This window comes from Eptesicus fuscus, chromosome 5 (assembly GCF_027574615.1).
Source record: "Eptesicus fuscus isolate TK198812 chromosome 5, DD_ASM_mEF_20220401, whole genome shotgun sequence".
NCBI classification, from domain to species: Eukaryota; Metazoa; Chordata; class Mammalia; order Chiroptera; family Vespertilionidae; genus Eptesicus; species Eptesicus fuscus.
The window spans coordinates 64,050,221-64,073,399 of record NC_072477.1 but is presented as its reverse complement, the minus strand read 5'-3'; the positions used below and the strand labels follow the sequence as shown (position 1 = coordinate 64,073,399).

At 45.0% G+C, this 23,179-nt stretch overlaps 1 protein-coding gene and 1 pseudogene across 2 annotated transcripts in view; one reads left to right on the top strand and one right to left on the bottom strand.

Moving 5' to 3' along the window:
* The window catches only part of TGM5 (transglutaminase 5), a 33,251-nt gene that overhangs the window by 3,801 nt on the left and 6,271 nt on the right, over positions 1–23,179 (bottom strand). For both annotated transcript variants that reach the window (XM_008143054.3, XM_054715560.1), the window contains 7 exons: positions 21,514–21,632; positions 19,176–19,304; positions 18,394–18,571; positions 4,465–4,600; positions 3,734–3,837; positions 3,391–3,630; positions 332–679 (listed from right to left, as the gene is read on the bottom strand). In XM_008143054.3, the coding sequence (XP_008141276.2) occupies positions 332–679; positions 3,391–3,630; positions 3,734–3,837; positions 4,465–4,600; positions 18,394–18,571; positions 19,176–19,304; positions 21,514–21,632 (1,254 nt within the window). The remainder of the gene's footprint in view (positions 1–331; positions 680–3,390; positions 3,631–3,733; positions 3,838–4,464; positions 4,601–18,393; positions 18,572–19,175; positions 19,305–21,513; positions 21,633–23,179) is intronic.
* Positions 10,707–11,010, top strand: LOC103304814 (10 kDa heat shock protein, mitochondrial-like; annotated as a pseudogene).

Below are 23,179 nucleotides of genomic sequence, written 5' to 3'. Positions count from 1 at the left end.
CACTTGCCAGCATTCCCAGCAATTGCCCAAGGTTATTCTGCTCATAAATGGGTGAGCTGAGGTTCAGTTTTGGATGACTCCAAAGCTCAGGTTTTCTCCACTAAGCCAGGCTACTGTCCTTGAAGGAAGGGTAGAAGGAAGCAGAGGAGACAGGAGGCAGAGGCAGAGGGAAGGAGGTAAGGGAAGAAGAAGAGGAATCTGTGCTGAGGAGACACCAGGAAGATGGTGTCACAGGGAAGCTCCAGAACCCTTGTTGGCTAGCTTGATCCCAGTGGTATTTCCATAACCCATCTGTGTACAGAGTCCCCATGCCCACACCCAGAGCCTATACCTTCTTCAGGAAAGAGACTGATGAAGGCTGTGTCTTGCCAGAACGGAGGCAGGGGGCTGCCATTATGCAGCAGAGACTGAGCACTCAGGTTCACTTTGAGGTCTTTGAACTGGAGCGACATGTTGATGGCCAGCAGGACAAACTTTATGTCCTGGCCCATGTTGGGCAGGTCGAGCAGCTGTAATTCCAGGGAGACCTGGATAATATCACAGGACCGAAGAGGAGGTGAATTCAGCCTCCGAGGCATGGGGCTGGAAGGTTTTGAGTCTGCTTGGTAGTGGCCGTGGGACTTGCCCATCTTCAGCTTCTGAAGAGCCTTCAGAAACACCTGTCGCTCCTGGGGAGAACCTGGGAGGGCAGAGAGAGCACCAGCTATGGGTCAGCGGTTAGGCCGTGGCTGAACATCCTTCCCAACAGCCATACCAACACTGCCAGGTTGTTCAAACCTTCGTTTCCAACAACAAACACTCCCTACAGTTTATCAGGTGCTTTCTAAGTGCCAGGCTCTGCTGAGCATTTCACTCCTTTCATCCTTACATCAACCATGAGAGAGAGATATTCTTCTTCTTCCATACACAGATGTGGAAAAGGGGGCTTAGAAAGGTCATGTCAGTTGCCCAAATCTCACAACTTGCTGGGGGCAGAGTCCAGGTAGAAACCAAATCCGCCTGGATAAAAGAATCTGTGCTCATGACCAATAGACTATACCATGGGGAAGACGAAGGCCCACAAATGTGGAGAATAAACCTCTTAAAGACAACAGGGCATGATTTGATTTCTGTTCCAGCACTACATTATTAGTCAGGTGTAGACTACCTGGATATTGAGAGATGAGAAACCACAGTGAAAAAAATAAGAGGAAATTCAGTCAAGCTGAGTTCCCAGAGCACCCAGATCTCAGTCCTAGGGAGGCTTGGTGGCCAGGAAGTGCAGGGGTACTCACTGTGCTTCCCTAATAATCCCAGCAGCTGCCTTCACTGAACTCTTACTGTCGCCAGGGCCCCGCTTTACCCCCTTAGTGCATCCCCACAACCTCCCAGGCAGAGGCCACTTGCGTCCCCCTGCTCTGGAGTTTGTTCTAAGCCCTATTTCATGCAGAAGAGAATCTGGAGACACTGGCTTCAGTAAGAGTGGACCCAGGGAGATGTGGATCAGATTTATCTCATCTGTGGTTTGCTCCACCTTCAGGTCTTGTCAGGCTGGGTGGGAGGAGACAGAATACTGCCTGGCTGAGCAGCACACTCAGGCCCACTGGAATGTAGCTCCACATCCCCCAAGTTCACAGGGAACCCTGTGGACCTTGTAGCAGATGCTGCCCATGCCCCACCCACATTGCCTTGGCACTTGCCATTGCAATGCCCATGCGCCCTAATTTCAAATTCTAGCATCTGCTACTACTCTCTGCCTGAGGCTTTCTCTGCCCCTGCCTGGGGCAGACCAAAAGTGCTAGAGAATTTACCCCCCAGCCCCTGGCCAAAAGGACTTGGTGGATAAATAGTAGCCCCTTGCCTCTTGGGTGGGATAAATCTAGGGCAGCGATTTTCAACCTGTGTGCCCCAAGAATTTTTAAAACATGCAATATGTGACTATTTAGTCAGGGGCACTGACCTCCTTTCCCTTAGACTGTCAAATAAAAAATGACAACAGCCAACACAACAATAGGCACCTGGTGTGAATGAATCAAAATTATACATATTTTTTTGTCAGATCAGCAAAATATATCTCTTTGGTGTGCTGCAGAATTTTAGTAATTAGTGTATGTGTGCCATGAGATGAATAAGATAGACAATCACTGACCCTGGATGTTGTTCTACACTTTACGCTGAATCCCTGATAGGGTGGCCAGATTTAGCAAATAAAAATACAGGGCCATTTAATTTGAATTTCAGATTAACAACAAATAATTGGAGACATGGTTAGACTAAAGCAGTATTCATCCTGTATTTTCCCTGGCAACCCCACTGGCAGAGCTCCCCAGACGGCCTGAGCTCCTGCTGCACACGTGCGAACAGGCTTGATGGGGTCCCCTGCACTGGTTCCCTACCCTTCCCTGTCTCCCTTGCTCACGCTCCTTCCTTCCAGTAGTTCCCGGATCGCCTCACAGATAAACCACTTGTACCTGAATCCTTGCCTCAGGATCTGTTTCTGGGCACCCCAACCAAGATAACCCAGAGTGGATGGGGGTGGGGAGGGGATGGACGGTATTATTGTGTAGCCCTTTCCTAGGTTTGGATTTTGGAGATTCTCTATGTTTGCCCCAAAGGCCCACATAGACAGACCACAGACACCCACTTGCCAGCATTCCCAGCAATTGCTCAGCTACCCCCCTCTCCCACCCTCCACACATTCCTGATCCGTCCTACTCAGATCCTGCCCCTCACCCTGCTTCTGGCCCTCATGGGCTGGATATTTTTGCTTGGCTCCCTAGTGATTGAACCTGGTGATTGGTCTTCCTCAATTTCCAGGAATTAGTCCACAGCTGGCTAATTTAGCTGCCCCTTTGCCCCTGCTGGCTTGGATAAGAAGCCCCTGTCAGGTCTCCCACCTCTCCAAATCATCTTCTGCAGGGCGGGTGCAAGAGTGAGCATATGGCCTTATATCAGCCTCCGTGCTGACTGGTGGTCTGATTTGTCCTCCAAACACCCAATAAAACACAGTAAATTAAACAATACATTAAAGAAAATTAATTTAATTAATAAGCATTTCTTTACTAAATGCCCCCATCTTCAGTGGGAGGCTGATTTTGGGGGAAGGCAGGGGTGAGGAATTCATATACTGTTGATGAGATGCCTGTCAATGGCCCTATAGTCAATGTGAACATCTGTGGGAAAGTGCTCACTGGCCAGTGGGATGGGGGGTGGGGGGCATGAGGAAGTGAGGCAGTGGGGATGCCTGAACTGGGAACTCAAAACTGAAGGGCTAAGGAGACTGGACCAGGGTCCTGCCCCACAGACACCCTCTGTTCCCCAGAGGCCTGTTTCAGCTGGCTGAGGGGATCCCTGGGGTAGGGGGAAGGTGCCCACAGGACCTGGACTCTGAGGGGGCTGGCATAGTCATACCTTCTTCATACTTGTAGCTCTCCGTGATGTCATCCCGTTCATCACTCCGGATGCTCTTGGTGCTGATAAAATTGCCCACAGAATTCGTGTCCCGGTGAAGCCTCTGCTCCTTTCCTCCATGGATGAGCCAGGACACACAGTCGGCATTCACCATGGAAAAGACAAAGGCCGTGTCGAAGTTCAGATCCACCTCTCCCTCTTTGATGGCTCTGACGGAGGCAGGGCCACAGCAGAACATGCCTGGAGGAGAACAGAAGAGCCACGAGGGGCCGTTGCAGGGACAGGCGGGGCCAAGGGCTGTTTCCGTGGGAGTGGGTTCTGCCTTTCTCGTGGAGAGCCTCACCATTGCTCCTCTCCTGAGGTGTGGAGTCCAGCACCTGCCAGCCTCCGTATCCGGGAGGGAGGTCCTTTCGGGCCATCCAGCACTCATTCCAGACATGGAAATTCCTGAGGGAGAAGCCACAGGAGCCAGTGTCAAATAAGCGAAGGGCAAGTTCATACTGCTTGTGTTCCTTCTGGAGGAAGGCGGGGGCGATGAGTGGGTGCATTGACCGATAGAAAGACAGACTTAGCACACCCAGGCCTTCAGACCTCTGTGGGTGAGTAGTGATGGCTCTTCCTCCTGTGAGCCCAGCCTGCCCTGCAAGGAGCTTTCCTCTGTTGGAGACTAGAGAATGAAGGCTTCCAGCGCCGACTGACGTTAAAAACCTGCTCTCTCTCTCTCTCTCAGAAAGTCCTTGTGCCGTTTCCTGTGTGTGCTGCTGACTCAGAGCCAATCATGGTCTTTGTGTCTGGAGGTGAGACTTCCGGTCCTCCTGCAGCCCATGCTGAGTATTAAATGAAGGAGGCGGCCAAGAGGAAAACTTCACCCTGGACAGGGAGCTCTTGTGATGTTTAGATTCTAAACTCAAAATCTTTTTTTGTTGTTGTTGTTGAGCTGTGACCCAGCCTTTGGGTTGGGGATACTGAGCCGTTGGGCTGGTGAAAGTGGGGGTGGGGGGGCATGAGAGGGTATCAGACTCACTTCTTCTGGTGGGGTTCGCCCTACAAAGAGAACAAGAAGTTGTCTCTCACCAGACAGTGTCCTTCTTATTCTCCAAAATCCTGCCCGTGCTGTCGTAGTACTCATCTATGATCAGGTTCCCGTCTGTGTCGTGGCCAGAGTCAAAGTTGGTGATCACGCGGGTGGGGATCCCCAGGCACCTCATCACTGCAAAAAGGGCAGAAAATCTTTTGGGGTTGTGAATTCAGGAGCTCTATGGCTTCCTGGAGTTAGGGCCCTGGGCTCAGGGAAATCATTCATTTAGCGCCTTCAGGACCAAGCAGGAGCTGCCTGGGGTACTGGGTTGGTGATGCTGCCAACCTTCCTCCCCATCCTCCTGAGCTCCTCTTCCTGGTGCTCACAGAAACCACTACGTGCAAAGGTGCAAGTTGCTTCAACAAGCTCTGCCAGGACCAACAGAAAGTCTAGGGAGTCCTGGGTTCCCCTGCCTGGGCCAGCAGGGCGGGGCAGGCACGCCTCTTTGGCAAGACTCCGTGGCCTGACTCAGTCTCACTTCTCTCCTGGCCATACATTTCCACCTCCAAACCAAATACCTGGAAAGTTTTCCTTTCTATGATGGAGATTGTTGGCTGAGGACATCAGGTTCTTAGGCAAGGAGTCCTGTGGTTTGGACTCCCCCTTTTCTATGGGTGTATTGTCTTGGCAGCTTCTCAAAGAAAGCATCACAGATCCAGCCAGAGGGAAGGAAACTGTGTAACAGAAGCCTGGAAAAGGGAGGCTGTGCCTGGTGGAGCAATTCCGGAAAAGAGGTAGAATTGTTATCTTTACTCCGGAAGGTGCATCTCTTCCCTTTGCCAACCAACTTCTTTTCTTTGTCCTCTGCTCTATTTCTCCCACTCTGCATTCTTTTAAGAGCAGCAATATCTCCCAGCCCATCCTACCACCAATGCCCTGGGGATCCCTGTCCCCTAAAGTCCAACTGTGAAGTAATAATAATGGTATCTACCAGCAGGCATGGTATTGTTTTACATACAATACATTATGCTCAGGACTATTGTACCTGGAAGCTGATGTTATTATCCCCATTTTGTACATGAGGAATCAGAGGCTAAGAAAAGTTTGCTTACCTTGACCAAAGTCACACAGCTAAGAAGTGGCAGAGCTATCTCTCAAATCCTGATTTTACTGCTAAGCTTGTACTCAATTCTGAGTTCACCTCCCAGTATTATGCAAACAGTTCAGCATTCTAGTATTTTCACATTGTTACACATCCCAAGCACTTTCCTATGTCATCAAATATTTGGCAAAAGCAAGATTTCTAGTGGTGGTTTTTTTTAGATATTTGGTTGGTTTCCATTTTTTTTCTTCCTGTTGAAAATAATGCTGTGATGAACATCTTTATAAATCAATCTTTTTTCCTCCCTTGGGACAGATTACAGGAGATAAAATGAAAAAAAAAAAAAAGCTGGGGTAACAATACTTATATCTGACAAATTAGATCTCAAAGTGAAGGACATAACAAGAGATAAGAAAGGCCACTTCATAGCAATAAAGGGAGCAATCCAAAATGAAGAAATAACTCTGGTAAACATATATACACCCAATACAGGAGCACCCAAATACATAAAAAAAATTCTGGAAGATATCAAGGGAGAGATTGACAGCAATATGTCATAGTAGGGGAATTTAATACCCCACTATCACCATTGGACAAATCCTCTAAACAAAAAAATCAGCAAAGAAACATCAATCCTAAATGACTCACTAGATCAGATGGAATTAATTGATATTTTCAGATCATTTCACCCCAAAGCCACAGAATATACATTCTTCTCAAGTTCACATGGGTCATTTTCAAAGATAGACCATATATTGGATCACAGGCAAAGTCTCTTCAAATTCAAGAAGACAGAAATCATATCAAGCATCTTCTCAGATCACAATGGCATAAAACTAGAAATCAACTACAATAAAAACAATAAAAAAAATCAAACGCCCGGAGGCTAAATAGCATGCTATTAAACAATGACTGGGTTACCAGAGAGATCAAAGAATAAATAAAAAGCATCATGGCAACAAATGACAATGAAAACACAACAATCCAAAATCTATGGGACACAGCAAAAGCAGTCTTGAGAGGGAAGTTCATAGCTCTACAAGCCTACTGCAAAAAAACCCACAAGAAATAATGATAATAAATTACCTAACCCTACAACTCAAAGAGTTAGAAAGAGAGCAACAAGAAAAGCCCAGCATAAGCAGAAGGAAGGAAACAATAAAGATCAGAGAGGAGATAAACAAAATAGAGACCCCCCTTCCCCCCTCAAAAGAAAAACAATACAAAAGATCAACAAAACCAAGAGCTGGTTCTTTGAAAAGATAAACAAGATTGATGAACCTCTAGTCAGGCTCACCAAGAAGCAAAGAGAGAGGACCCAAATAAACAAAAACAGAAATGAAAGAGGTGAAATAACAACCGATTCCACAGAAATACAAATGATTATGAAAAAATACTATGAACAACTCTATTCCAACAAAATGGACGACCTAGATAAAATGGACATATTCTTAGAAAAATACAAGCTCCCCAAACTCAACCAAGAAGAATTAAAAAACCTGAATAAGTCGATAACTACTGAAGAAATTGAAACAGTGCTCAAAAATCTTCCAGCCAACAAAAGCCCTGGTCTGGACAGCTTTACAGGGGAGTTCTACCAAGCATTCAACGAAGAACTAAAACCTATCCTCCTCAGACTATTCCAAAAAATTCAAGAGGAAGGCACACTTCCAAGCGCTTTCTATGAAGCCAGCATTACCCTAATCCCAAAACCAGATAAAGACACCACACAAAAAAGAGAACTACAGGCCAATATCCTTGATGAACATAGATGCTAAAATCCTCAACAAAATTCTAGCAATCGGATCCAGCATTACATTAGAAAGATCATACACCATGACCAAGTGAGATTTATTCCAGGGATGCAAAGATAGTACAATATCTGCAAATCAATAAATGTGATACGTCACATAAACAAACTGAGAGACAAAAATCTCATAATCATATCAATTGATGCAGAAAAAGCATGGCAAAATCCAACACCCTTTCTTGATAAAAACTCTCAGCAAAGTGGGAATAGAAGGATCATACCTCAACATAATAAAAGCCCTATATGACAAACCTACAACCAACATCATACTTAATGGGCAAAAACTAAACCCATTTCCTCTAAGAACAGGAACAAGACAAGGATGCCCACTTTCACCACTACTGTTTGACATAGTACTAGAAGTACTAGCCATAGCGATCAGACAAGAAGAAGAAATAAAAGGCATCCAAATTGGAAAAGAAGAAGTAAAACTGTCCTTATTTGCAGATGACATGATACTATACATAGAAAACCCCAAAGACTCCATCAAAAAACTACTAGACCTAATAAATGAATTTGGCAATGTAGCAGGATACAAAATTAACACCCAAAAATCAATGGCCTTTTTATACACCAATAATGAAGTCACAGAAAGAGAAATGAAAAAAACAATTCCATTTACCATGGCATCAAAAAAATTAAGATACCTAGGAATAAACTTAACCAAGGACATAAAAGACCTGTACCCAGAAAACTATAGGACATTGAAAAAAGAGATAGAGGAAGACATACACAAATGGAGGAACATACCATGTTCATGGATTGGTAGAATCAACATTATTAATATGTCCATACTACATAAAGCAATCTATAGATTCAATGCAATACCTATTAAAATACCAATGAAATATTTCAAAGATCTAGAATAAACTCTCCAAAAATTCATCTGGAATAAAAAAAGACCCTGAATAGCTACAGCTGTCCTGAGAAAGAAGAACAAAGTTGGAGGGATCACAATACCAGACATGAAACTATATTACCAAGCCACAGTTCTCACAACTGCCTGGTACTGGCACAAGAACAGACATATAGACCAATGGAACAGAATAGAGGACCTAGAAATTGACCCAAGCCATTATACCCAATTAATATTTGACAAAGGAGGCAAGAGCATACAATGGAGTCAAAACAGGCTCCTTAATAAATGGTGCTGGGAAATTTGGTCAGATTTATGCAAAAAAAATGAAACTAGATCACCAACTTACACCATTCACAAAAACAAACTCAAAATGGCTAAAGGACTTGAATGTAAGACGGGACACAATAAAAATCCTACAAGACTCCATAGGCATGGGTCCGGCCGAGACCAAACCAGAGGGAGTCGGACCTCCGTTACCACCATTTGTCCACCATCCAGAGCTGAGGGGTCAGTGCTGACATGTACACATAAGGAACTGGTGGACATTGAAATTGGGTCTCAAAAGAACTGTTGGTCCAGAAAGAAACTCACTACAGACTGATTCATTTGCCTGTCAGCATAACTATTATTGCTCGTCTCACATTCAGTTCTTATAAGTATATATCTAGTGACATATGATCTCGCTCATCTAGGGGAAATGATAAACAACATAGACTGAGGAACAAGAACAGAACCAGAAACAAGGAGGCATCGATCGGACTATCGGACCTCAGAGGGAGGATAGGGGAGGGTGGGGGGAGGGGGAGAGTTCAACCAAAGGACTTGTGTGCATGCATATGAGCCTATCCAACGGTTAAGTTCAACAGGGGGTTGGGGCATGCGTGGGGAGGGGGGTGGGATGGGAATGGGGGGATGAGGACAAATATGTGACACCTTAATCAATAAAGAAATTAAAAAAAAAAAAGACTCCATAGGCAGCAAAATTGCAGACATATGTCGTAGCAATATCTTTATAGACACAGATCCTAAGGCAAGAGAGACTAAGGAGAAAATAAACAAATGGGACTACATCAAAATAAAAAGCTTCTGCACAGCAAAAGAAACCATCAACAAAACAACAAGAAAGACCACTGCTTGGGAGAACATATTTGCCAATGTTATATCCAATAAGGGTCTAATCTCCAACATTTACAGGGAACTCATACAACTTAACAAAAGGAAGATAAACAATCCAATCAAAAAATGGGCAAAGGATCTAAATAGACACTTTTTGAAAGAGGACATTCAGAAAGGCAAGAGACACATGAAAACATGCTCAAAGTCACTAATCATCCGAGAGATGCAAATCAAAACAACAAAGAGGTACTATCTCACACCTGTCAGAATGGTTATCATCAACAAATCAAGAAATGACAAGTGCTGGCGAGGATGCAGATAAAAAGGAACCCTCCTTCACTGCTTGTGGGAATGCAGACTGGTGCAGCCATTGTGGAAAACAGTATGGCGTTTCCTCAAAAATTTAAAAATGGAACTGCCATTTGACCCAGTAATCCCACTTCTAGGAATATATCCCAAGAAAATAGAAACACCAATCAGAAAGGATATATGCACTCCTATGTTCATAACGGCACAATTTACAATAGCTAAGATTTGGAAACAGCCTAAATGCCCATCAGCAGATGAATGGATTAGAAAACTATGGTACATCTACACAATAGAATACTACACTGCTATAAAAAAAAAGAAGGAATTCTTACCATTTGCAGCAACATGGATGGAACTGGAGAGCATTATGCTAAGTGAAATAAGCCAGGCAGTGAAAGAAAAATACCACATGATCTCACTCATTTATGGATAATAAAGAACATTATAACCTGATTAACAAAAAGATAGATTTAGAGGCAGAGAAGCATCGAACAGACTGTCAAATTACAGCAGGAAGGCTGGGGAGTGTTGGGGGTGGTGGTAAGAGATCAACCGAAGGACTTGTATACATGCATATAAGCATAACCAATGGACACAAGACACTGGGTGGGTGGAGTGAGGGCATGTGCTAGGGGGTAGGGGAGGCCGGGAGAAGGTCAATGGGGAAAAAAAGGAGACATATGTACTACTATTTGTAATACTTTAAACCAGTGATGGCGAACCTATGACATGTGTGTCAGCACTGACACACATAGCCATTTCTGATGACACACGGCCGCTGAGGTTTATTAAATACAATTATATATAACAATTATACATTTATGTTATTTAAACTATAAGTATCACGAAATAATGTTTTTTCCTCAAAGTGACACACTACCCGAGTTATGCTCAGTTTTTTGGCGAAGTTTGACACACCAAGCTCAAAAGGTTGCCCATCACTGCTTTAAACAATAAAATAAAATTTAACAGATAGATAGATGATAGATGATAGATAGATAGATAGATGATTAGATAGATAGATAGATAGATAGATAGATAGATAGATAGATAGATGATAGTGGCCAGCGGCGACTGCGGGTCTCTCCTAGCGGTCGGAGTCATGGCAGGACAGACCTTTAGGAAGTTCCTTCCCCCCTTTGATGAGTATTAGTTGAAAAGAGTGCTGCGGAAACTGTAACCAAATGAGGCATTATGCTTCCAGAAAAATCTCAAGGAAAAGTATTGCAAGCAATAGTAGTCGCTGTTAGATTGGCTCCAAAGGAAAGGGTGGAAAGATTCAATCTATTAGCATGAAATTTGGAGATACAGGTGTCCTTCCAAAATATGGAGGCACCAAAGTAGTTCTAGACAACAAGACTTTCTTATTTAGAGATGGTGACCTTCTTGGAAAGAATGGTTACTGAAATAAATCACTATTGAAATGGCATCATGTGAAGCTGGCCATTCCATTGAAGTTCTGAAATATTTCGTCATGTAAATAATTTCCGTGTTTCTTTTTTTTTTATTTAAATATATTTTATTTATTTTTTTACAGGGAGGAAGGGAGAGGGATAGAGAGTTAGAAACATCGATGAGAGAGAAACATCAATCAGCTGCCTCCTGCACACTCCCCACTGGGTATGTGCCTGCAACCAAGGTACATGCCCTTGACCGGAATCGAACCTGGGACCCTTGAGTCTGCAGGCCGACGCTCTATCCACTGAGCAAAACCGGTTAGGGCTCCATGTTTCTTTTATAATAAACTAATGAAAAAATATAGATACTTCTCAGCGTTGTTCACATACTGCTGTAATTTTTTAAATGTTCGTAATTTTTAGTTCAAATACGTATTTATATTAAACATGTAATTGCTTATAGATTTTAGTTTAGGCTCCTTCTCACACTTTGGCACAAAGCCTCTCCAAGCTAGGGCACGGACACACCCCTGGATATGGCCTAGGACAGGGAGGAGAGAAGCCCAAAGGGGAACCTGGAGTTTCCTTGGAGTGGCACATCTGCACAGGGCCAAGGAACAAGGGCAGGGAGTGAGCAGAGCTGACAAGCGAGTTGTAGATGGAGGTGTCACAGGACAGCCTCAGAGGGGAGGGTGAAGGTTCGAAGAGCTGTCACTGAAGGAACCTGAGACAGGAGTGATGCAAGAGCATTCAAGTGACTCAGGAGCATGGCGTGGGCCAGGATTTATGCTAAGATTACAGTCAGACGGGTGGATAACACTTATGGTAATAAGAGAATGTGCCAAGGAGAACCGAGTAGGGAGAGCAGTGAACAAGCCTCTGTTCTTCACCCTGATTGCTGAACTCATGAGCAGCCACTGGAAGTGTCAGTGGTGGTGTCAACTCCTGCCCCACATGTCTGGATGGGCACAGAGTAGAAGCACATTAAATTGTGTTGGAAGCAGGTCGTCTTTAACCTGTACACAGGGTTTCTGCAGAGTATCACTCCCAATGATTCACAGTTTGACAGGAGGCTCAGGTGACTCACTGATAATTTTGTGGGAGCTGAGTCCCTCATAAAAAAGAAACCCATATGGGGTGTGTTTGTGTGTGTGCATCCACAGGCATGCACACTCACATGGTGATATTTGGACAAAGGTGGAGAAGATCTCAGAGTTGGGGAAGAATTCGAGTTCCCAAGGCATACTACACAACACCCAGCATGAATTACTATCTCTCTTCACTTGGCCTAATTTAGCACTTATTCAGAGACAAGTGTGAAGCCCTTGCTATGAACCAGGCAGTGAGTTAGATGCGAAGTTCACAGAAGCGAAAGACATTCCTGCCCTCCCGGGGTGCAGCTTCACTCCTGACTGGTGGCAGACGCTGTGCTGATGGTGCGTTAGAGCACGCAGTCTGTTTCAGGCCGGACATGAAGGCTTCTTACCAGTTCTCCCTCCACCACCAGCCCTGCCTCCCCATAAGGAAATGTAGTTCCAATTTTATAAGAGAAACTAGTGGAAAGTTAGAGTTCAATTTATTGAAATTCATTTGGTCAGCTTTGCTATCACACTTCCATGGCTTATACTGAAGAATAGAGTCAAAGCCCCAGCTAATATAAAGTCAAAGTAATTGCATTTAAATGTGATGATTTTTAGCATCTTTTAACTTCTCCCGGGTTGTAGTAAGCTTCCAAATGGTAAACGTAACCACTGCCTGCTCCACCTCCCATGCCTTTAATTGTTTCCCACAAGATGGTTATCTTGCCTTAGTTTTTCAGATATGTTAGCACGAGGTCATATTCTCACTTGTCTGCAGTGACAATAAAACCTAAAACTGCTCTAAAAAATAAAGCCTACTTTAAAAAAAATGTCACCCTAGCTGGTTTGGCTCAGAGGATAAAGCATTGACCTGCAGACTGAAGGGTCCCTGGTTCGGTTTCAGTCAAGAGCACTGCCTGGGTTGAGGGCTCAATCCCCAGTGGGGGGTGTGCAGGAGGCAGCCAATCAATGATTCTCTCTCATCATTGATGTTTCTATCTCTCCATCTCCCTTCCTCTCTGAAAACAACAACAACAACAACAAAAAAGTAGGGATGTAAAGCAACAAGAAAATATGATCAGGAAAATTGTCAGTCAATAAAACTAGATCCAGAAATGACAGAGATCATGGAACTAACTGATAAGGACATTAAAACAGGTATTTTAAATACCATAGATATGCTCAAGAGAAAGTAAAGGAAAACATAAACATAATAAGAAAAATGGAAGATAAAGAAAAGACTCAATGAAATTTTTAAAAATCCTCACCCAAGGATATTTTTTCATTGATTTTTAGAGAGAGTGGAAGGAAGGTGAGAGACAGAGAGAGAGAGAGAGAGAGAAAAGAGAGAGAGAAACACCAATGTGAGAGAGACACATCGATTGGTTGCCTCCTGCACACGCCCAACCTGGGGCAGGGGATAGAGCCTGCAGCTGAGGTATGTGCCCTTGACAGGAAGCAAACCTGGGACCCTTCAGTCCGTAGGCTGATGCTCTATCCACTGAGCCAAACCAGCTAGGGCCCAATGGAACTTTTAAAGGTGAAAAATACAATCTATAAAACAAAACAAAAAATACTGGACAAAATATTATACAAAGATAACAATACTAGTATACTGCCCTGGCTAGTGTGCTGGGTGGTTAGAGTGTTGGCCCACACACTAAAGGGTTACCGGTTCAATTCCTGGTCAAGGGCATGTACCTGGGTTGAAAGGCAACCAATTTATTTCTCTCTCTCACATCGATGTCTCTCTCTCCCCCCTTTTCCCCTCCCTTCCACTTTCTCTAAAAATCAATGGAAAAAATATCCTTGGGTGATGATTAACAACAACAACAAAAGATAATATACTTTTTTGTAAGAACACCTTTAAATATAATGCTATATATTAAACACATCAAAATGTTTCCCTATCTTGGGGGAAAGTAAATGGAAATGGTTTATGAGATAAATGAGGGAAATAAATTAATTAGTTACATTTTTTTAAAATGAGGGGCCTGAAGAAGACCTATTACGATAAATGCCATGACACGAGGAATATGATTAATTTTAAATGTTTAATCCCAAACACTCCAAGGAACAAAGCAAGGAAATAAACCCAAAAAGTGGTAGAGCCCAGCTGGTGTGTGTCAGGGGTTGAGTGTCAATCTATGAGCCAGGAGACCTCAGTTCAATTCCTGGTTGGGCCCATGCCCAGGTTGTGGGCTCGATCCCCGGTGGGGGCATGCAGGAGGCAGCCAATCAATGATTCTCATCATTGATGTTTCTATCTCTCTCCCTCTCCCTTCCTCTCTCTGAAATCAATAAAAATATATTTAAAAAAATAAAAATAGAAACCTTTTAAACAAGAGCCAGTCAGACCTTTGGAGCCTAAGAGGCAGAGATTAAAACACCAGGAGACTAATTATCATAGCTAACACTTATGTAAAACTAACCATGTGCCAGGCATTTTTCTAGGTGATTGCCACATATTAATTAACAACTCAGTGAGGGAACATTTCATACAATCCTTGATGCCTCATAAATCCATGGAGAATAATGGTAGATTTGTTTTTAAGCCAAAGATTGAAGCTAAATAAATCACGAGGGCCTTGGCTGAGGTTCCTTTCTTTCAGAGTAAATGACTCAGTAAAAACAATGAGGGCAAGAGTTACTGTATTGAACTAACTCTAAACAAACAAGCGAGGAGAAATCTTAGATCCGTGAAGAGAGGAGGTGCCCGGCCCCAAGCTCTCAGCCTCCTTGCCTTCCCACCATTTCCCACCATGGCTCAGGGCCAAGGGCCCTACTTTACAGAGGAGGAGGAGATACCACATGGACCTGCTCACAGTCACATGTGCAAGTCTTCCGACCCTCAGCCCCTCACTTCTGCCCCCACTGCTACCCCATGCAGCTGTGGGTAGGAGCCTACCAGGACCAGGCATATTCCCAGGATGCCTGGCTTTAAAAAAAAAAAAAAACTTTATTGAGATAATTCGCATACCATAAAATTCACCCTTTTAGAGTCACCACTTCAGTGGTTGGTAGTATATTCACAGGTTGTACAACAATCCCCACTAATAATCCCAGAACATTTCACCTAAAAAAAACCTCTATGTCTACTAGCAGTCACTTTCCATTCCCCCTCCCCCCAGCCCTGGGCAACCACTAATCCACTCTCCTGTCTCTATGAATTGGCCTATTCTGGGCATTGCACATATATGGAATCATACAGTAAGTGGCTTTTGGACACCTGGCTTTGGGGAGAATTTTCAGGCATCAGATCATCACTGTCCCCTCTGTCCTTGTACAGTGCGAGGCTTCCTGGATACTTTACAGACCTCAGCCAAGGGCTGAGGGGCCGACCTTGTCACAAGACGTGGATGGCCAGAACAGGATGACTGAGAGTCTCTGGGCCTGAGCATTGAAGGGTAGGCCCGGGATTTCACTGAAATTCTCCAAGGAATAGACAACTAAACGGTTGTCAAGGAAACAGCCCATCCAAAAATTATAGCACTATTTTTGATGCATCCAAAGTTTCATTTCTGTGATTTTTCTTTAGCAACTCGATGTCAATTAGTTCACATTAAAAAAGGCAATACTGGGAAGTAGAGCTGCTGGCGGGAGGATGTACTTCTGGGTCAGACAAGAGTCACTTGATCACTTTTGAGTTTCAGTTTTTTCACCTGTAAAGTGACAGTAATGATATCTACTTTGCATGTGGTTGTGAGGATTAGGAAGTGTGAAAGTGCTCAGTGTGTGCCTGAAGCACAGAGAATGCTAGATACATGGTGGCTGCTAGTCATGTCTGTGCGGGATATGGCCTTGTGGTTAGAGCATGCCAGACCTGGATGTGAGCTTTGCTCCACCACTCAATCTCTCCATCTGCAAGATTAAGGTGATGATAGGACCTAATTCATAAGGTCATTTGAGCCGAAACCGGTTTGGCTCAGTGGATAGAGCGTCGGCCTGCGGACTGAAGGGTCCCGGGTTCGATTCCGGTCAAGGGCATATACCTTGGTTGCGGGCACATCCCCAGTGGGGGCTGTGCAGGAGGCAGCTGATCGATGTATCTCTCTCATCGATGTTTCTGACTCTCTATCTCTCTCCCTTCCTCTCTGTAAAAAAAAAAAAAAATAAGGTTATTTGAAGGATCAAACAGGACTATCCTCGCTAATACTGAACAATCACTGTAGCCAGGCTCTAGTCTAAGAATTCTCCATGTATGAACTTAATCCTCTGAGGAAACTTGAGGCACATGTCAAGTGATTTGTCCAAAGTTATTCAGCCAATTAATGGCCTTGCTGGTTTTTGAAGCCAAGCAGTCTACATCTGGAGCCCATAGGCCTCACCATTACTCTAAGCTGTCAAAGTTTTAGCACAGTTCCTGGAACAAAGGGAATCTTCCATAACCATCGGCTATTGTGATTGTGAATAATAGTAATGCTTTGGCAGCTGAATCAGGTTAAGGAGCTTGATAAACCTCTAACTTTTAGTGGAGGATACAGACTGGGTCTTACCCGTTTTTGTATCCAAAAGTATTTGAAGCATAGTGCCTAGCATAGAATAAGGACTCAATAAATAAGTGTTATTGGAATGAGTTTAAAAACTGATATACTTATTAATATACAACATGGTAAGTCTTTCCGGGAAGGCTGGTGCTAACTGAGCTTCAGTTGGACCCAAGTAGCCCACATTTGACCCACTTTGCCCAACCCTTTGCTTTCCAGATCACTATAGAGCCATTATTCTCATAAACATTTTAATTGGTCTCCTCTCTTGCATAATCTCCATTCACTGGCTCCACCTCTGTCATCAACCAGTTCCAGATAATCACACACCAAGCCCTGGCCCTTTCTTTTACACACATCCTCCTGGCCCATTAGACTCAAAGCTTTTCCATGCACAGGAAGATGTCCTCTCTATCGTGCACAGACAAGATTGATCCGTCCTCTGCCTCTCACTCTGTGCCTCCTCCCTCAATGACTCAGACATCCTAGTTTACCCAGATGCCTATAACTCTTATCTGTCACACAGTCAAAGCTGTCAAATTCCTGGTTTCTTATTAAAACAAAACAAAAAAAACAAAATAAAAACAAAACAAAAAACCGGCCAAGGATCCTTTGACCAATCAAAGCATTCAACGCAAGACGTAAGATGGGCTGTGCAGCTGCAGGGGAGGAGTAGTTCGGGACCTCCTCCTCACCAACCTGTGTGAAGTCACCCTCTGTGGGTGTTGACAGAGACCTCCTTGTGCCCTTGGACAGAGGCCTGGCCTTTGCTCACAGCCCGGGGCTCTCTGGGCTTCCTCCAGGAGACTGGAGCTGGACTCAGCACACACATGCATACAGAGTGCACCAGGCTTTGTCCTCTAGGGAATTTCTACACAAAAGGCCTCACTCCTTGATTAAACCAAGTTGTGGGCAGATCTGGCCTCCCTGGATTGCACTAGAGAGTGCTGTGAACAAAAGCCACACTTGGCATCTTTCCCCAGGTAACATTAATAACTTCCTGATTGTGACCCAAGTCAGGTTTATGGATATGCGTGCCAAGAGGCTGAGAGCTGGCCTAGGCCGGGGGGCAGGATGAGGGTGAGGGCCAGGAGCAAGAGTCCCGGGTGAGGCAGACATCCTCCTGCTACCTCCAGTGTGCAACTCATTTCCAGGTATCAGTTTCCTCAACATTTACCTGCCACTTCCTTCTACTTGCTCCTCTTGCCACATGCAAACCAACTTCCACCTGCCTTCTTTCTCATGTGCCTACTATTCTTTTTAGCTTTTCTTCTACTAATGTTGCATCTACTCCCTATCTGAAAAGTTGATCTACCATTTCCCCTCACCCCTAATTCCCTGGCCTGAGCCATGCCTCCAGACCTCCAAACTTGTGAAAGTCCAAATTCAAGGTCATTGCACTTCGGCTGTCACCTTGCTCTGGCCCCATGGTCCATACCACTGCTCAGATGCACATTTCCCTCTCATATGAACATCTTCATTAAGACCATTCTCTGTGCTAATCAGTTTGCAAGTTTTTCTAATTACTTGGCCTCTCATCTCTTTCCTAGCTTGCACCAGACAGTTTCCAGCCAGGTTCTGTTAGAAGAGAGGGAAGGGTGCCAGGTTCCGGGAAGTGTGTGATTTCTACCTCAAAACCATCCTCTGAAATAAGTTCACATATGGGAAGCCTGAGGTTAGTGAAGAGACATTTTTTGCTGGAAAGGGTTTCCTTCCAAATGTTCCTTGGTGGGAACTGTGTGAGATGGGGACAAGAATTATTTGGAGGGCTAATATGTGAGCCATTGCATTTTTGGTCATTTCATGGGGAACTCTCTACTTCCTACCTGTGCACATAATGGCTGCAAAGACCCAGCACTGCCCGTAGCGCACTGGCTGGCAACCTGTGGAGTGCCACTGTTTCAGGATGGCCACGCTGCCAGTCCACTCTCCAGGGTTGGTGCCGTCTGAGAAATTCTCACTCCACTTTCCATTGAGCACCCCTTTGTCATCATTGCTGTTGATCTGAAGAGAAGCCATACATAGAAGAATTAGAAGCATCCTTTTCATCAACAGGATGTGATGTGTGAGCTGCCTTGCCAGGCCTGTGGGCCTGAGACACAGAGGAGGCTTTGATCTCATTTTACCTGGGTACTTCCAGACCTGCTGTGGAAGGGGTCAGGATGTGAAGCTGGCCATTCTGACTTGTGTTCCACTGTTAATTGGTTTATTATTCTATTTCTACACACCCCCTTGCCCCTCACCTCCCCATCCCTTGCAAAGCTAGAGCTTGGCTTTGGTAGCTTTTAAAAATACTCAGAGCAAAGGAAACTTAGAAACAATAAGATCATTTCACAAACTACAGCTATGCTCAGCCTTTCCCAAAACACGCAATTTGGAATTAACAGACGTGATGGCCCACACCCAGCTATTTCAGAGCTCAGTTGAGAAAAACCTGTTAGCTATACTTTCATCAGTCTTAGCCATAATGGCTTTGCAAGAGGGCCCATGCCTCTCAACTCTTCATTCTCCCATTTCAGGGGCAACTGTGAGTGAGCAGGACTCCCCTGGCACAGCTTCCTCCCTCTCTGGACATGCCCTGAGTGGGCAAATCCAGACCCAACCTCACCATGGCGCACACCACTCTGCTGATGTAGACAGGGCTTCCTCGAAGAGCACAATCTGTGGCTGGGTCAATCTGGAAGTTCAGGCTCTTGTCTAGCAACTCCAGGCAGATGTTGATGATATTCTCTTCAAACTGCAAGGAGAGATGCAGAGAGGCAAGGCACCCATGCTTCGCACATGCAGATATGGAGCCACCCCACTCAGCTCTCCGATGGAGTGTGTTTGAAATACAAACCTACTTGGAAGGTAACTGTGTCTACTAGCACAGCCATGAACTCGGGCAGCTACAGGGTCTCAAAGCTCTGGGATCACAACTCCCCCACTTGGTATGTCCTTGGAGTTTTTTCTAATGTGTCTGACTGGCTGAAAAATCGTTTCTTTTTCTTCTCTCCTCAATCTCCACACTCTTGGACCTCATGAGCTGTTCTTGCTAAAACCACATTGCCTCATCTTCCTCCCCTACCTGCTGATCCAGCTCATCATTGGTAGTTAAGGCTAAGGTGATGGCCCCAACTTGCCATGGTGCCTGCGATTCAGTAGGGCCGTGGGCTGACTAATAGCATGTGAGTTATGGAAACTTCCCACCCAAGGCAGGCGAGGTGAGAATGCCACTTGTCCTGAGGCCTTTCGCTGAGTCCAAGCCTGGTTTAGCTTCATAGCACTGGCTACATCTCTGCTCTTCAGGCTCAGGTGTAATGATGTAGCCAAGGTCTGTCTTCCCTGCCTAAGTGTATGCTCTGCATCTCTCCAACTTTCCTTGGAACGTCACACCCCAGATCTGGCACAGTGCTCAGCACAGAGTAGGGGCTCTGCACATCTTTGTTGATGAGAGTAAGTGAATTAATTGATTTCCATGTAACACTGGGCAATAAACAGGATTTGGAGGCTCTCTGATCCATTTTCCCCAAGGGATAGTTTGATGAGGTCACTTTTCTGCTTTAAAATGTTCAAAGATCCCTGTGACCTACAGAATCAAAGCTCTATCCTCCTCTACAAGACCCATAGACCCTCCCTGATCTGGCCTTCTACTTCTCAGGACCCTCGCCTCACCAGTTTTGCTCCAGCAACACCAGATTCCTTGTAACTGCTGCAGCAGGTCAAACAGATCCTCACTTTGTGTCTTTGCTCATCCCTCTCTTTGCCTGTGATGTTTTCCCCCCACCTTCCTTCTCTTGGTTAACTCAGTTCAAGCATCTCCTCTTCCAGCAAGCTTCCCAGACAGCCCCATGCCCAACCAAGTGCTCTTCCTCCAGGCTCTCAGAGGCCCCTGTGCCGGTCTGGCAATCTTTACATGTCACGCTGCATAAGTGACCTGCTTATATGACTGAGTCCCCACTTCACTGTGGGCTCGGGGACAGTGTTTTATTCATCTTTATATCTCTCGCACCTAGAGCCCTGCCTGGCACTGAGCAGGCATTCAGTATACGTTCACTGAATAAGAGATAAGGGAGGACCCAGGGCTCAGAGACCAGCAGCTCTGCTCTTCTGTTTCTCACAGGTGGCAGCAGCCTCCTGTCCAGGGACTCACTAAGATCCCTCTCTGCCCACGCTGAGTGAGGGGGTGGGGATGTCAGTTGGGGCCAGTTTAGGCTGCTATGTCTCATCTTGACTAAACCCCCCTGGCGGGGGGCGGGGGTCCTAGGTTGGGCCTGAGGCCACATGTGTTGGACAAGTCCAGGAGAGGAAGCCATAGCAAACTGAAACAAGGCTCCACACGCTCCCCTGGGATTTCCAGCTGACACCCCTGCGGGTGGCAGGGCTGGTCCTCTCCCCCTAATGTGTCTGACTGGCTGAAAAATCTCTCTGATGGATAAGAGTTCTGAGCCAGTGTCCCAGTGCCGGGGCCAGCCTCAAGAACCCTCCTCCCTGGCCTGGTTCTGGACTTCCTGGAGCACCTGCTGAAGGCTGGGCTGTTGTAACGCATTGTGATTCATACGATGCTATTTTTACAAATAAAGTCACATGGTTTAGAATATGTGTGGAAAACAAAATCTAGATCAACCTACACCACACTAGAAACACAGCTAACAAACAAAAAAATGAGGCACCACCATGGCTGTTGTCGCTGTTGTGCCTTCATCCTCACTCTCATACTCAGTGGAGTTCCTGGGTGGGTACCTTCAGCTGCCCTTCCCTCTCTAATCCTGACACAGTCAGCAAAGAACATTCCAACTTTCTATGGCTGCTCCTCTAGCTCCCTGGAGTCACATCTCACATCTTCCCGGTACCATTTAGTTCCCATTACTCAGTAGTTCTAGATGAACCTTGCATGAGGGGCATCCTCCCATCTCCCTCCTGCTTCCCTCTCCCTTGGATGGTCCACGAGCTGGGCTGAGACTCACCTGCCCATAGTTCCAGGGGCAAGGGCGGATCCAGTTCTTGTTCCCTTGGTAGATGAAGCCGTAATCATTCATGACATACTCCTGCCTCTGGGGCTCACTGTCCAAGAAGACAGCGTCCCCTAGGAATCAAAGTGGGAGGACACAAAGCAGAAAAGTTATCTTGTCCTTCCTGCCCATCCCCATCCCCAGAAAGCATGGAAACTGAACTCTGAGAACTGCACAGGGTGACACCAAGAGGGGAAGCAAGACCTGCTCTCCACCATCCCTCCACACCGGCAGCAGGCTCAGCATGAAAATGAGGCGGAACAGTCAACATGTATCTGTGGTGGAATTTATTGGTTTGCAAAGCACATTTACATCCCAGCCCCATTTTAAGGTTGAGGAAACAGGCTCAGAGTGATAAATAGCTTGCCCACATCAGGGTGAAATGTGAACACAGCCCACGTGACTCCATGCTCTGTGCTCTGCCATACTTAACTAATCCTGGTTGGAAAAGAGCAACCCAGAATTTAGGGGTTGGCTTTGACCTCATCATTTCCTTTGTCGGACTCAAGCTTTAAAAGAAAAGACCCCACAGATACTATTTTCTTCCCCACAGCTCCAGGGGGCCCTCGGTACAAGTCTGAAACCCACAGTTTTGGAGGGAAGGTAGGTGTGTGTGTGTGTGTGTGTGTGTGTGTGTGTGTGTGTGTGTGTGTAAGAAAGAGCAAACAGACATCTGTCCTCCTTGATCCAGTGGCAGGGCCTCTTCATCTGGCTGATGGGTAAGAGTTCTGAACCATTCAGTGATAGAGCAGTGGGAGGCGGTTAGAGATATTAGAGCCCAGCCAGGGTTCTGGGTTCTAGCACAATGCAGCAGGCCCCCTTGGGATAAGGTTGGTGGAGAAAGTAGAATGAGAGGGAGTAAGAGAAGGGAGACATCCTCTAAGTCAGAAGTGAGAATTGGTTGAATTTGGCCTCTGCCCCAAATCCCTTATTCTCAACTCTTTCTGTCCTCTTCCTACTCTCTCCTCCTGGCTTGTCCTTCAATCTTCTCACATCATGCCAACGGTCTATGGAACTACTCCTGCCCTCAGGTAGATGTAGAGGACAGAGATTGTGGGCCAGGTAGTTCTGGGATATTTCCTATAGCTGTGTTTGCTTACGACAAAAACTTTCCAGCCCAAATAAATAGGGAACCAGTTAAAAATTTGGTGCATCCAAATGGTGAAGTAATTGTAGCTGTTAAAAATAATGTACTGACAGGAAAATATGTCCAACATTTTTAAATTAAAAAAAAGCAAATTAGAGCAAACTATGTGTTAAATAATCCCATGTGTGGTATGTATTATATATTTACACACATATGCATATATGCAATAAATACACATTTGATTAAGCATAGAACATTTTTTGTAAAGCTACACAAGAAAACACTAGCAGGACATCCTCTGAAGAATGGAACTTGGAATAAGGTTTGACTTATCACCTCTTTCTTTTTTCCTTCCTTTCTCTCTTTCTTTCTTTCTTTCTTCTTTCTTTCTTTCTTTCTTTCTTTCTTTCTTTCTTCCTTTTGCTCTTTACTTCATTCCACAATTCACTTATTATTCTTACAATGAAAAAACTCAAGTTAAGTTAAAATGTATGATAAAGGTAAATGTTAACAGTGGTCAAACTTAATTGTAAT